The 16,524-nt window shown below is 28.6% G+C and overlaps 1 protein-coding gene across 1 annotated transcript in view; it reads right to left on the bottom strand.

The window, feature by feature from the left end:
- Positions 1-16,524, bottom strand: part of LOC111613642 (protein RCC2 homolog) — a 45,404-nt gene that overhangs the window by 25,517 nt on the left and 3,363 nt on the right. Inside the window, exon 2 of the mRNA XM_023354996.1 lies at positions 1,530-1,620. Within this exon, the coding sequence (XP_023210764.1) occupies positions 1,530-1,620 (91 nt within the window). The remainder of the gene's footprint in view (positions 1-1,529; positions 1,621-16,524) is intronic.

The following is a 16,524-nucleotide window of genomic DNA, read 5'->3' as shown; positions in this document are numbered from 1 at the left end:
ATTAACATATTGCTGGAATTTTAGTGCCATCTATTGTGTATTGCGTGTAACATTCTTTAAACTTTGTAGTTTCACAAAAAACGACAGAACTTTTTTGGTTACCTAATAATAATGCTGGATGTAAGAATTATTGTGAGGGGTACTTTATAAATCCAGACAAAGCTATCTTCTAAATTAACTACTCTGGAAGATAAGATTGTATGCAGCTCCTGATAGCAAAATTGACAATGCATCTGCATAATAAGCAGAAATTACAGGTTTGAGTCCTGCTCCAGATCAATCTTTTATTCTATATTATTCTAAATTAATTAATTCTAATTATTTAATTTAATACAAGGATTCAACTTAATCTCCTATTTTCAGTCAAAATTACATATCATCATTAAATTTAATTAACAAAGCTATAATTCAATAATAATCAAATAATAATGATAAAGCCAGATTTACTAATACCATATTTATTCTAATAGCACACTATCTATAACCTTTTTCATATTGCAGTATGCTGTTCATTAGAGTGCACTTATTATTAGAGGGCAACTATCATTTCCGTTCTTTGGGAATTAGGTGAGACTATTATTTGAGGGCAACTATTAATATAATAAATCTGCATTATTAATTAAACAACAATGTAATACTCAAAACACACATACGCTTTATTTCAACATATGCTAAGAATGATAATGCTGAACAGTGTATGCAATTTTTCCATTTACAAGACTTATCTTCTTCCAATAAACCGCACACTTACTATTAGAGGCACTGTCTAACTCTTTTCATCTTTCAACTACACTGTTTATTAGAATAAAGAGTCACATATAAAACCAAGCCTGAATTATACACTAAGTATATATATCTTTGGTAATTCTAGATTGTAATTAATTATAATGATTCAAAATAAATGTTAAAATTTCTATTTAAATTTATCCCAAAATGTTAACTTAAGCAATTAATAAAAATTTATTTATATTTTGCAAGAATTAATTTATTCAAAAGTTCTGAATCATACTCTTAATGTTCATACTTTTGGCTTGCACATAAATTATATAAGCATACTAATAAAATTTAATCTTTCATTGCCAGAATCAAGATACTATTATTCTCAAGGTTGTTACAAGTAATAGCAGTACCTAGATTGCCATAATTCTTGTCAAAATTAATTAATCCAATGAGCACAAGACAGGCAGGACCTTGGCATTGCCATTACAAGATAACCTTACACTACAAGTGATGTTGGAAGTGAAAGGATTAAATAAATTTTTTTCATATATATTAATTTTACATAAATTAGAGAATTATCACCACTAAATTTCATTATTGATCTTCTGAAAGCCATTAATTTTTTAAATTAGTTACTTATTGAAGTACACTTGACAAATCATGTTCTCTGAAAATTGACTGTTAAGAAAATAAATCAATTAACAACAAAATATCCGAATGTTATTAATTATAATAATAAAAATAACTTTCATATTTTTATTAGAAAAATATTGAAGACTATTATTAAAAATTTTTTAATAGCAGCTTACCATTTTTAGGCAGCTCTTTTCTACCAATTAAATCCCAGTTTGTACCTCCACACATTAATACAGTACCAACAAATTCTGAACCTTTCAAACACTAAAATTTGAAATTTAAATAAATTAAAAAAGTATCAAATAAAGTGGAAAAATACAAATTATTATTATTGTAAAAGAAATACACTAATTTACCCAATTGTTTTATAATAAGTCAGAACTACCCAAAGAAAATAGCATTATACATATTTCAAATTAAGAAAGACAAATGTAAAATATTTTAAAATCATTTTCTTAAAACAGATATGTTTTTTATTTAAACCAATTATCAAGGTTAATAATTATTACTTAAATTTTCAAGTAATTACAAGTTATATTCACATGTATATTTTTAATTTTAAAATAACATATATAACAGTCAAAACTGAATTTAAAAAATCATTTCAATATGCCATATTTTAACAAATACATAAGTCATAAAACCTTATTTATGAAGTTAAATATTTACTACATATTTTTACATATTTGAACTTTTTATATTTACAGATTTAATCATCTCAAAGATACACTTATAATATAAGTTTAAATAAATTACCAAATGATTGCCTAAATCTCGGGCTATAATATGGCTAATTAAATGATTTGGAATAAAGTAATTTGACATTAGAGGTAGGCGATAGACCGATTATTATAGCCCGATATTTAGGCGATCGTTTGGTAATTTATTATATACTATTCGGGCTTTGAGGAGTTGTTATTTATAAGTTTAAATCCTCAATAAATTTTGCTCACTTATAATTTGAATTTTAAATTATATTTCTGATCTGTTATTAACATTTAGAAACTATTCAACTGATTCAATTCACATTCAGTGATACAAATTTCATCTGTAAATACTTCAACTTGAATTTAAAGAATAAACTGTTATAAAATTTTAAAATTTCACACTGTGATTTGTTACATATAATTCAGTTGACTGACAATCCTCATGGAAACAGTGTAAACATACATTCTCCATTCTGAAAAATTATTTCTCTTCATCTTTCTTTTTGAGTGAAGTTGTTATGACACATCATAACTATTGTAAGTATTTTAGAAATATTTTTTACTATTTCTTCAATTTGACATGAAATTTTACAAAGGTGAGAGATAAAAAAAAATCTATTATCTTGACCAGTGGTGATTTTGGTGAAATAAAAGTGATATCAATTAAATTGCAATATTAATTAAAGCACTTTTTAAGCAACAAATCTGTAATTTAATTAAATTACTTTTCAGATAATTTGTAAGTTAGTTATAATAAATTAAGTTAATTAGGAATTGCAATCAGTTACTTTACACGATAACTGGTTACAACATTTTTGTGAGTTTCTTACATTTTATTAATAGCTTGTGTAACAGTAATGTGTCCAGTTTACTCTTATTTCCCTCAACTTTCCGACCAAATTAAGAGAATGGATAAAAATTTTCAATGAAGGTGTATGCACAATCAATGAAAAATAATTTTTCCAAGTATGCAAGAACAAGGTAAACAAGTTGAGACCTCAGTATCAATATTCCATTTTGAGTTACCTAGATAATTTATTTAATCACACATACAGATTTCTTGTAGCATATTCTATAAGCTTAAACAGCATAATAACAACTATTCATGCTGGAAATGTGACTTTTTCCCCCTTCTCAAATGTTTTGTTAGGCAAATATCACATAAGGATGCTGCCAACATACCATTTGCTTTCAAAACAATTCTTAGAAAAGTGGTGTACTAGACTGGTTTCTTGAAAATCCATGCTAAGAAAGGGATGCCTTAGAATGTACTTTGAAAAAGTTGAAACTTAAAATTTCCTTTATATAGTTGTGCTCTCTTAACCTTCTTTGTGTTCTTACAGATTATTGACAATACATGTATATAGTAGATTCCTATATTTGGATTAGCATAAACAAAACAACTAATTTTAAAGGAAGGTATATAAAGACACTTAGTCAGTAAGCTTGACAAGAAAAAGGGTTACAAACCACATCTCATTTCCTGTTCACAATTGGAGAGAGCTAATTATCCACAATCACACAATTTATTAACTGTCCATATTTTGAACTGTGGACAAATCAATAGCAAATCAATAGTTAAAAATTTTTTTGAGAGCTCCTCAACAAATAAAAATTTTACCAAAAGAACTTTACAAACATTGCCCTCCTACCAACTATTTGTGAGGTTAGTCAACTGGGGTGGAAATGTCAGGACAATCGAGCAGTCAACACTGTCATGTGGGAGTGAAAAGACTTACTGAGGCAGGTTTTCCATCGTAAAGTGTTTAATAAATATAAAAATTTCTCTTACAACAATTCCTATAATAAGGCATAACACCTCTCAATAGGTGGGACACAAGTCTGTACAAAAAGTCCAAATGTTCTGACTGTCATTTTTCTTCTTCCAGCAATGGTGGTGTGAAGAGTGACAGCACCGGGTTGCACAGCACAACTTGGAGAGATGTCTTCTTGTGACTAGGTGAACCTGGGAGAATCTTGACGGCATGGGAGAGTGAAGACAAGTCCCCAGACATCGAGCAAGCTTTTGTGGGTGAATGGCCAGATCACAAAAATCCAAAAGAACACTACGAACCAAGAACATCATGTCCTTGAATCATGCAGTTTTATAAGTTTTTCCTCTAAGCCACCTTTTCATTGGTCTCTACTCGTCACCTGGTGACAATTTGAAACCGATCGGAGGGCATGGGAGAGGTCAGTTTTGTGACTAAATACAACTCCTCTCCAGCTACATTTCCCTCAACTTTAGTCTTTTCTATTGTTTTAATAAAAACTTTTATTGTTCAATCAGGACATTTAATTCTCACCATTTGTGTCTGAAAATGGAGCTCTTTATTTCTCAATAGAGTGGTCACCTTCGGACCTTCAAAGCGGCTTCCGTCTGGTACCTCATATATTCATAGGTGTGGTACCTATTAGAGGCCTCTATTTTATAGCAATAATTTTGAGATTATTAAGCAGGTACTGTATTTATAAAAAAGTATTTTTAATAATCGTATATTCTGTGTTAATTTTATTAACTTTTATAATTTTTTTTAATAAGAAAAATTAACACAGATGATAAAAAGCTTGAAACTAGAGGATACTTGATGCATTCCAGTTGCACAAAAAATGTCTTCTGTTAGTAACAACTCAAATAATTTGGTATATACAGCATTCACTTTTTCCTGTATTCCAAAAGTCATAAGGAAACTGGTACATCTAGTCCAAATATTTTCAGAATCCCTGGAAGTAGTTTCCAAGTTTGTAATTAAAATGCAAAAATTAACAAGAAATAGGGAGAAGAATGCAGAGAAAGTTAATGCAAGTTCTTCAGAAGAGTCTTACACTTAAGTTTAAGACATTGGCAAAATTCTTGTTAATGAATTCACTGATTATGAAATTATTCCACAATCTAAAGAAATAGTTTAGTTAATAGACAAGTTGTCAGAGGTTCTGTTCTCTGACATCATGTGATGTAAAAACTCATCTTTTTTTGTGTTTAGGATATCAATATCTGTATATATCTGACAAAGAGTAATATCTGTATATGTATACTGTTTACCTATGTAATAGGTAAACAGTATACATATACTGTTTACCTATTACATAGGTAAACAGTATACATATACAGATATTACTCTTTGTCACTTTTCATTTGTCTGGAACATATGAAAATCAAAGAAGAATTGTTTGTGAAGGAAATATCTGAAAATAAAGTACTGTACTTAGAGCGACAATGGCTAAATTTAGTGAATACAATCAGTGACAACTAAGTAAAGATCAAAATGAAAATATATTTTTATTCTTATTTGCATCTCATTTTATATTTCTATTCTTAATACATGAACAGTTGAGTTGTCAATAAAAAAAATGTAAAAAAAAAATAATATAATTTTAAGCATATGTTATTTATATGTGTCTCAAAAATTTTAATATCATGACCTATTAGCTTGGATCAAAAAATGGCCAGCAGATCTAAAACAAATAGTACTGGTTTATAGAAAAAAAATTAAAGGTTTCAACATTTGGAAAAAATTGACTACAGAAAATATACAAATCTGTGATATTTGTTAGAGCTTTCAAAAAATTTGCAATGAATTATGTTCTTTAATAAGATGTAAATTTCAAGTGATATGATAAATTCAAAAACAACTGCAATTTCTGCATAACTTCAATATCCTCAAAAAAGTAATAGCATACATCAGAGATAGCCAACCCAAGGACCTTAGGCCACAAAACAGCCCACAGTTGCATTTGAAATGGCCCACATGGCGATGGAGCAAAAAAAAAAAAAAAAATCAATTAAGAAAAGGAACAATACAAAATCCTTAAAATTGGCTCTTCCTTGTCAACTTTTTTTTAAATTAACATTAGCATAAATTTAGAAAACAAACAGGGTTAATAACTACTTTAATAAATACATACAAAATAAATCAATTTAAATAAAGTTATGACTTCCCAAAATGTTGAGAGTCATGCAAATCACTGACTTTCCTTATTTGAAAGCCTTCTGGACATTTGATCCTAAGATTGTCTACTCAGAAATGCATGATCTTGCTGTGCATATTGTGTGCAGATTCAGTTACACGTGTTTGTGAGCAGACATTTTCAGCAAAGAGCTTTATTAAAAATACATGTAAGTACTGATCTGTAATGACAGACACTCGTGTGGGCTGCTTCTGTTATCAATCTCAAAAATCAATCCTAATATTCAGAAACTGTTAACTGAAAAGCAAGTTCAGAAACCACATTGAGTGTATTTTAAATTCAGATTCTTTGTTTTTTTAATTAGAATTTCAAATTTTGATTCTCCTTTCAATAAAAAATGTTTTTAATAGTTTGTCACTTTCAAACTAATGCTAATGGTTTATTTAATATTTGTTTTTACATCCATCTAACAACATATTTTAATGTTTTTATCATCTTTGTTTACTTTTAATGTTATTTAATTTATCTTTAACTACTAATTTAAACCGGATGTAGGAGGTAATAGGACAGTAACCTGCCAAAAAATTCATGCCCATTTACAAACACATCTGTAAAAAAGGTTGGCCACCCTTGCCATACATCAAGTACAAAAGCTGCTGCTATAGTGGGCATTATAATTTACAGTTCTTACATCATCACTAAAGTTTTCAATGTACTATACATTACATTTATCAGAATACGATTTCATGCAATATGACTGGAAAGTAATGAAATACATACAAATGTATTAATTTAATAAGAGTAACAAATGCATAAAAGCATTTGTCATTAAAACATTTGTATCTTTCATTACAAATTATTATAACATTTTTACTTAAGTTTCTATTCAATAAAATTAAAATGATACAATGTTACTGAAAAAAATGGTATTTAATAAAGTAAAAGACAATAAAAAGTAATAAAGTGGTAGAGTTCTTTGACTTTAAGCAAAGTGTTCAAAATAGAACTTAACACTAATTAATTTCACATCTTTCTTACATTAGTATTGATGAAAACAAAGATGTGTTAATTAGTTCTTTGAATTTTTTATATATTTGGTATGTTTATCATCATTGCTAAAACTTGATCAAAAGAAAGCATATGTTGAAATTATTTTTCAGTTATCTTGATACTGTTTATTAGATTTATTCCATAAAATAACTGTAATGATTTTATCGAATACATTTTTTGTATAAAGTCAGAACAGATGGTTTCTGAAAATGCTTGCTTATCTGCAAGAGGCAGTGTAATTTCATGTGGATAATATGCATGTTATCTATTTAGAAGTCAATTTGAAAAATGGAGATTATCTGTTGTTTTTAACTTACAATTATGAACTCAACAAATATCTTTTCCTTTATCTAAAAAAAACCAAAACCATCTTTAAAAATGTGAAAAATGCTTTGTGCACTGCAGACATTCATATACCATTACAATTTTTCCAGAAACCACCAAAGAAACACTCAGTCTAAGCTTAAATGATATTAGATAATTCTAGTTGGTACTTATACTTGAAAGCTATAAATTTCAAGTATTGCTCTATCTCTTTGGAGATTATAATCTATTGATTTGTTCTTATTTGAATTAGAAAAGGGTTTTAAAACATATGGAACCTGAGACAAACACTTATAAGTCAATTATGTTTTTCCAAGGTTATGCAGTTAGTCTCTTAGCAAGTTGGGTTAGGATGGCTGGCTAAGATAGTTTTAAGGAAGGAAGAAATTACTAGAAACTTAACTGTTGCATAACTATTCAAAAATTGATTGCAGATTTTATCAATATCAAATAACAGCATAGCAATCAGCTCTCAAATCTGTTATTAGGTATCAACTTCATTAAAATATTTTTCTATCAAAAAAATGTTGATAATATCAATTTTAATATGATTATTAATTATTACTAAATATTCTATTAATATTTGTGAGAGATCAGATGAGAGGAAAATTTTAATTAACAAAATATATACCAAATTTGTTTAAAAAACAAAGGATGTGACTGCATCTTCTTTCCCTGGATCTACTTCCTTTCCAAAAGTGACACATCTTCCAAATGTATGTCACCAGGAACTTTCATCAACAATTCACCTATTGTGAATTGTGGATGAAAGTTCTCGAGATAAAAGACGAGCATCAGAACCGACACCAAGAGTTCACTGACCTACTCCTTTCCGTACGAGTGTTCCATCACCAATCTTTTCGACCATTCTTCGCCATAGAAATGAACTTTTTGATTGTGAACTGCAACCTCAAGCAGCCTAACTCTACCCAACCAGAAACCTACTCAACCTGTCATCAGGACATTTTGCGATTTCAAAACTTTGATCAAGCCGATTTGACTGATCAAGGTATTTAACCTCATGTGAAAGAATATAAGCTGTCTGTCTCTCGGCTAACTTAGCATAAAGTAACAAAAACTGTTATACTACTGAAGCTTTATTCATTTTATGATGCTAGAACACTATATACATTACCTTATGTATATGTGTAAATAATTTAATTATATACAAAAATAAATGAGTATTTTAAGTAAGTTAATTACGTACCTCGAAGCCTGTTACTGGTGTGCAATTAACTTCAAAAACAAAAAATTAAAATTTTATGAATATTTTCAAACCTTCAACAGTTCTTCAGGCGGCAAGGAATTTCTGCTAGAACGTGATTAAATATGATTATTATTCGAAACTCAAATACGTGTTAGTCGATGAATTTTTACTAGGCATGCGCACTATATATGTAGCAAATGACGAGAATTTATAGCTCTTTGTCCATTAGTGCTTGCTATGCTAAGGACAGATTTAATTCCTCTTTGTGATTGATGTAGGTGTTGCTTAGTTTGTGTATGTATAAGGCTTCCAACCACTTTCAATGTTCAGTGTATGCTGTGCTGTAGATGATTCTTGCTTGGTTAAAATTGGCTTTACCTCAGGATCACTGGTGTAAACACCCAGAGCTGTGGTGGTCCTGGTACGTTATACATCTGTGATGTGCTCTTTTACTCTAATGCCTGAGGAGCGCTTCGTAGAGCCGATGTAACTGAGCTCTCTATCGCATCTGTGATCTTTTATCGGGATGTTGTAGACTCCTGGGAATCTGTCACAGTTAAGAACATCCTTTCCATTGCAAAGGATGTCAAAAATGGTTGGGCATCTATATGAGATGTGAATGCGGCGCTTTTTAGCTATCTGTGCAAAGAGTGATTGGAGATACAGGTTATAAGTGATTGGGATCCTTTGCTCCTCTTGTTGGTCTTCGTTGCAGGAGTAGACTTGGAGTGCTTCTTGGGAACGGTGGAAAAACCGGAAGCAGAATCCATATTCATACCAGTGGAGTCATGTGACCCACATCAATACAAAATTGCATCATATAATGCATTGATTAGAAGAGCACACACTCACTCCTCCACATAGCAAGCTCTGCATGCGGAACCAAGACATACTCATCACGTTGCCTCAGACCACGGGTACCCCAAAATTATCCGTAAATTAATCAGAAAGTCCCACCGCTCCCAAAAAGCGCTCCAAGTCCACTCCTGCAACGAAGACTAGCAAGAGAAGCAAAGGATCCTGATCACTTATAACCCTTATCTCCAATCACTCTTTGCACAGATAGCTAAAAAGCACCGCATTCACATCTCATATAGATGCCCAACCATTTTTGACATCTTCACAATGGAAAGGATGTTCTTAACTGTGACAGACTCACGGGAGTCTACAACATCCCAATAAAAGATCACAGATGCGATAGAGAGCTCAGTTACATCAGCTCTACGAAGCGCACCTCAGGCATTAGAGTAAAAGAGCACATCACAGATGTATAACGTACCAGGACCACCACAGCTCTGGGTGTTTACACCAGTGATCCTGAAATAAAGCCAATTTTTAACCAAGCAAGAATCATCTACAGCACAGCATACACTGAACATCTAAAGTAGTTGGAAGCCTTATACATATACAAACTAAGCAACACCTACATCAATCACAAAGAAGAATTAAATCTGTCCTTAGCAAGCACTAGTGGACAAAGAGCTATAAATTCTCATCATTTGCTACGTATATAGTGCACATGCCTAGTAAAAATTCATCAGCCAACATGTATTTGAATTTCGAATAATATTTGTATTTAATATTTTATTCTAGTGGAAATTCGCTGCTGCCTGAAGAACTGTTGAAGGTTCAAAAACATTCATAAATTTTAATTTTTTGTTTTTTGAAGTTAATTGCACACCAGTAACAGACTTCGAGGTATGTAACTGATTATATTCCAGTGTTGGATAAAATGAAATTTAAGTAAGTTGTAGTGTGCACGTCTTTTGGCTGCACTATCTCTCAGGACATCCAACTCCCAAATCCAACCGCTCATGCACACAACCACTCACGCATGAACAAATGAATCGCCATCACCGATCCTAACATAGGCATCACTGGTCTGGTGCCGACCCTTTGGTCACATATTATTTGATAAATGAAATAGAAATAAAAAGAAAAAAGAAATTTTAGTGTTTTGGCAGCCATATTTATTTTTGAAACTTGCCAGTTTAGGTAATTCCTTCTCAAATATTCTGCTTTTTCTTATCAGTTGTTTTACAATTATATCTATAATAATATTATAAAGAGGTAAAGTTTGTAAGTTTGGATTTAGTATGTAATCTCGAAACTACTCATCCGATTTCAAAAATTCTTTCCCCAATATTTAGAATGGACCTTCAGGGTGGACATAGGCTATATATTATTCTGTCAAACATTCATATAAATTAAACGATATCATCTAGGTAAGCATTATATACATTTTTGGTGTCAGCAGGTGGCAAGGGGCAAGACGCATACGTATATGAGATAGGTAACCGCACGGTGCAGTCGCATGGTCGGCGAGATAAGCAGTGCATGTGTCTGAACTTGTATAACTATAAAGGTTACCTTATGTAAGAGTTTATCACACCAAATGACCAATCTAACACATTTTAAAAATTCTTTATTCCTGTACTGTACACAATTTAAATAATTTAAAATATGTTAGATTGGCACATGGTGTGATAAAATCTTACATAAGATAACCTTAATAAATATAAATCAAATACTATAATATAATATAGTAGAAATGTTAGAAGTATGAAATAATCTAATAATCTTAATATTTGCTTTTGTTATTTTTTGCTGGAGCAATGCCAGGCTCATCTGCTGGTCAACAATAAACTGCTGAGTAATTCATTTAAAACAGTCTAAAGTTTGCATAAAGACTGAACACTATATTATGATTAAACTTTCACAGTATTTATTATTTTCCCAGCTCTTTTATATAGCAATTGGTCAAAAAACAGCCCCAAAGATTTTTCAGTTTTGGACTTAGGACCTTAAAATGCCGAGAAATGCAAAAAAATTTGGAGGTTTTTTCTGTATGTATGGATATTTGTGTATGTGAGACATGATTTTGTTCACCCATTTTGAAGCTTAAACTTCTGTGCTCTTTGTTGAAAATTTCTGAAATTTTGTAGGGATGTTTGTGTTAGAGGGATTGATGCTATTAAATTTTGGTGGTAAAAGTTTAACAGGGTAGAGATATAGAGTCAAACTTAATGATAATTTTGCTCGTCACTAGCATTTACAATCTTTTATGAAACCCCCATCCTCAAAATTAAGATTTTTGCCATTTGATAATTAAAAATATAAAAATTTTTCATATAAAATATCATAACTGATGGTGCCACACACACAGTTTTAAATGTTGCTGGGAAAGTTAACCAACTCTTTGCCAGATTTTTTTAATAGCTTTGAAATATGGCAGTATTGTTTCATCTTTGTACTTGACTAATTTTAAGATCTTTTGATTTTTATTTAAAGAATTGTTAAGCAAACTTAACTTCTACATTATTTTTTCAGACTATAATAAAACCAATATAATAAATTTAATATCTGAATTTGACCTATAAATAAATAAACAGATAACATACATCTTGTGGAAAGGTTTATGATTAAAATTAATTTTGAATTATTTAGTATCAATAAATTGAAATACAGTGGGTGATCAGTTAACGAACATAATCCTTTCCAAGACCATGTTTGCTATCAGAATTATTTGTTAACTGATTATCAATTTACCACAGATTTTTGTGGGAATTTGATTAATTCATTCTGGAGACCCCAAAAAATAAATAAAAAATTGTATACCTTCTTACTATATTTATTTACATGTAATAACAAACTAAAAGCAATCTCTCCATTTTCTCATGGATGACACATCTTTGTTTTTCATGTGTGATTTTCATTACTCCTTTATTTGCTTGAGTCTTTTTGATTATATCTTTCTTACCTAAGATTGTATCTAATGTAGACCTGTTGAAGTTATCTGCCTACAATATCAGACATTTTCTGCCCACTCTCTACCTTAGCTATTATCTCTTGCTTAGTTTCTACAGTGAACATAGTTTTTGACACTCCACTCATTTTAGGTCCCATAATATTATCATTTTTTAAATAAAAAGTTCAGAAAAGCATTTAAAAAATTCAGAGAACAGAAATAAACTAGTGCAAAACAGGTTATGTATATAACTGTGAAAGTCTCATTCCATAAACCATGCATAGATACTATTAAAATAGTTTTACAAATCTTAAATGCAACACTGCTTCTTGTGTTTGTCCTGTCAGGTGTTCATTATCCAAACTATTTGTTAACCGATCACCCACTATATTGTGATAATTAACCAGCATGGTTATATAGTCTAAATTAATTTACATCTGAAACAGAAGGTTATATAGTATTAATATCTTAATTTTAATATATATATATATTACTTATTAAAATTAAATTATCTTTATTGTTTCTTAAATAAGCTGGATTTATTAATGGGCTACATTTTGGTTAATCTAACTTGATTATTTATTTGGTAATATAACTGTGGCTTGGTTTCTTATGATTGTTATTTAAATTTATTCCAAATCTACAATGTTTCTTAAACAGAAAAAAACCATATCTTGTATTTCTAAGGAATATAATTAATAAACAGCTGATTAATATATTTGCTAATAGAATAAACAAAAGTAAAGGAACATAAATAAATTTGATATCAAATACTTATACACAAGCTGATAGAAATATAATTAAAATTGAAGTAAAATTTGCAAATTTTTGTACTTATTTATTAGATTTATTAATAAATATCAGTCCTTCTAATCCAGTAAAGACCAAAGAAAATTGTGATTCTGATTTTACAAAATAATCAAATCTATATTTAAAATTCATTATAAAATATGTTTGCAATTAAAGCTAATCATTTCTGCTACAAACCAATCAGAAAACTTTTTTCTAAAAACAGTAATATAGATAAAGAGAGCACAGTGAAATTTTATTAAATGCATGTAATTCAATTAGTTTACTTGAATACTTGCTTAAACATTAATTGTCTATTAACTAGTTTAACAGAAAATACTCAACATTACATCAAAATTAGCCCTTCCTCTAGTCAATTTCTAGAAACTTTGTGAACACAAGTGTACCAGTTAGATGTAATCTACATTCTGGATTTGTTAATACAGTATTAAAATTTGGTCAAAGTTGTTTTACATAACTCTTGAGAACAAATAAGACAAAAATAACAGAACTAGCTAAATTTTCTGGAACATGAAGCTTAATTATTTGAACTTACTAAGGAAATATATAAACAAAATAATAATGCCAGAATAAAATTTTCTGGGAAAAAAATAACACATTCAGTATGATTTGGCAAAATTACTGATTGGCAATATAAGCAAAACAAGTTAAGAAAATTAAAAATACAATAAATTAAAAAAAAAATTTTTTAGAGAAACTCTTGAGAATGAAAATGATTAAGCAAATTTAAGGATTTTATTGATAATGAAAACTTGAATTCAACATTTATAACACACATTTATTAAATATCTTTTTAACTAATTTAAATGTTAAATTAAAAAATATTTATTGTTTATACTACTGTATATATATATATATATTTACACACGCACGCACAAGGTCTTGGCATTTATCTCATTTTAAACTACCAAATTAGGCATCTCAATTATAAAAATTGTTGAACTTTATATTTTATTTAAATGATTAAACTTAATCCTTTGAATCCAATTTTTTGTTTTGTTAGTAAATATTTCTACTTACAAGCTCTAACATCCAAGCAGACTATTACGTATAAAATCTTCATATTGAAACAATATTTTTTTTTAGTAGAAAAAAGTGTATGTAACATTTTTTAATTTTATTCTGTAAGAAATAGTTTATTTTTCATTTTTTCTTTTTTAACTTATTATTCAATTTTAGCTTTGAAATGTTTAATATTTCTGTTAAATTTATATGAAAACTGAAATTTAAAATGAACTATTTCAAAATATTGTTTGCTTTACAATTATGCACATAATTATATCTAAAATTTTATCATAGTATAATAAATAACTTTTCATCAGTAATTAAATTTTTAAAATTTTATTAATTTATACTCCATTACAGTTAATTGTAACAATTCAAGTGCAGAATTACATCATTTAAATAAGTATTTAATTTTCAAGGTAAGCAATTAAAAATATTAATGAAGAGTAACATCATGACTAATTTATTTATCATATTACATTTTGATTTTCAAAATAAAATATTTTAATTTTCTGAATATCTGAAAATAAAGTAAAANATTGGCTTTACCTCAGGATCACTGGTGTAAACACCCAGAGCTGTGGTGGTCCTGGTACGTTATACATCTGTGATGTGCTCTTTTACTCTAATGCCTGAGGAGCGCTTTACATGTAAATAAATATAGTAAGAAGGTATACAATTTTTTATTTATTAATTTTTTTATTTAGAGAAATGATTGATCTTTGCAGATCAATCACATCTCATCATCTTTCTCAGAAAACATTTAGTCTTACTAAGTCACATTGGTAAATGTGGCTTAGTAATACTAAATATTTTTTGCTTATGCTTAAAGTTTGCAATAGTAATATCAAATAAACAAACTTTTCAAAAAAACTTTTAATTAAAGCTCTTCAAAATTAATTAGACTTTTTAATATTATTTTTGTTATATTAAGTAAATCAGGTTTTAGAATTTGACTGAACTTGGTTTATACAGTTAAGTTTGGGATTGGTGCTTCAAGAAATAAACTAACTTCAAGAAATACTCTAATTCAACAATATTATTAAAATTTTTGATGTAAATAGCTATTAGCAAACATAAAATTGTTATGTTATTTTTGTTTGTTATAACCTATTTTTTTCAAGTTATAATAAAACACATACAAAGACATAATACATATCTTTAAAATTTCTTTTTTGGAAGATTATTATATAAGATGAGAATCATATATGCTTTATCTTTTAGATTAGTTATTATTATTATTAGTAGTAGTAAATAAACATTAATATTTTCAACACTAAATATTTGCTTTAATGTTATAAGCATTTGAATGACCTAATATTTAATTCAAAATTTAAAAATTTGAAATATTTCTTTTATACTATACACTTCTGTCTATACCACTTAAGTTATCAGGTTTCACAGTAATCTTGCTATATTATAGAACAGTGAACTTATATAAATATTATTTCCTTGTCTGTTTTCTGTCAGTTATAAGTAAACATGACAGAAATCAAATTATCAATAATAATAATACATTGCTCGTCAAGTTAATAATTCATTGTTATTACAATTTCACAATTCTGTTTATTTTTAGCAAATTTTATATGAATACATACAATTGTTACAACAATTGTTGCAGAATAAAATGTAGTTTCATTGTAACAATTTATAAATGTAAAAACAAAACACTCACCTGTTTGAAAATAAATAGTTTATATTATAATTAAATCAAGTTATATGAAAGATTCAATCTGTGATGGGATGAAAAAACTAATATTCAAATATGAAAGGACTAGAATTCTGCTCTATATGCATGCTTATTAGAATTGACTAAAAATTCACAATAATACTATGTCAAGCTTTATTATGCCAATTGCTGAAAAATTTTTTAAAGCAGTTTTGTCATTAATTGCTGTCTGTAGCAACAACATTAATGCCCAATCATATGTTAGAAATTAGTATATACATTATATTAAGCAACAATATAACAAGCAATATATGCAACTCAAGAATATTATGAAAATTAACAAGAACTGTTGAAAAACTTAATTCTCTATATAAAAGAACATTATGTTATGTTATTTTTCTGAATCAGTAATTCAATTATAGATTTTTCAATGAAAACAGTTCTTACACTTGATCAAGCATATTTAAATTAATAAACCATCATGCTTAATTCTATCAAAGTTCTAAATTTATAATATATATATATATATATATATATGTAAAAGACTGTTTTTCTAAATAATCTAGAATCTAGCTGCAAGGACCCGCTTCGCTGGGTTTTTAAAAAGTAACGATAGTGAAGATTAAGATAATTACATTATAGCCAATCTTACCCGTTTTCACAGAATGCAAGAATTAGGTCCCCCGTTTCCAGATTAATTACAGACCTGGTCCCGATTCTATTTCTGAACGTCTCCTGT

This window comes from Centruroides sculpturatus, unplaced genomic scaffold (assembly GCF_000671375.1).
Source record: "Centruroides sculpturatus isolate CEXI.00-Female unplaced genomic scaffold, Cexi_2.0 scaffold1960, whole genome shotgun sequence".
NCBI classification, from domain to species: domain Eukaryota; kingdom Metazoa; phylum Arthropoda; class Arachnida; order Scorpiones; family Buthidae; genus Centruroides; species Centruroides sculpturatus.
The sequence above is the reverse complement of the archived record's forward strand: the minus strand, read 5'-3'. Positions and strand labels throughout refer to the sequence as shown.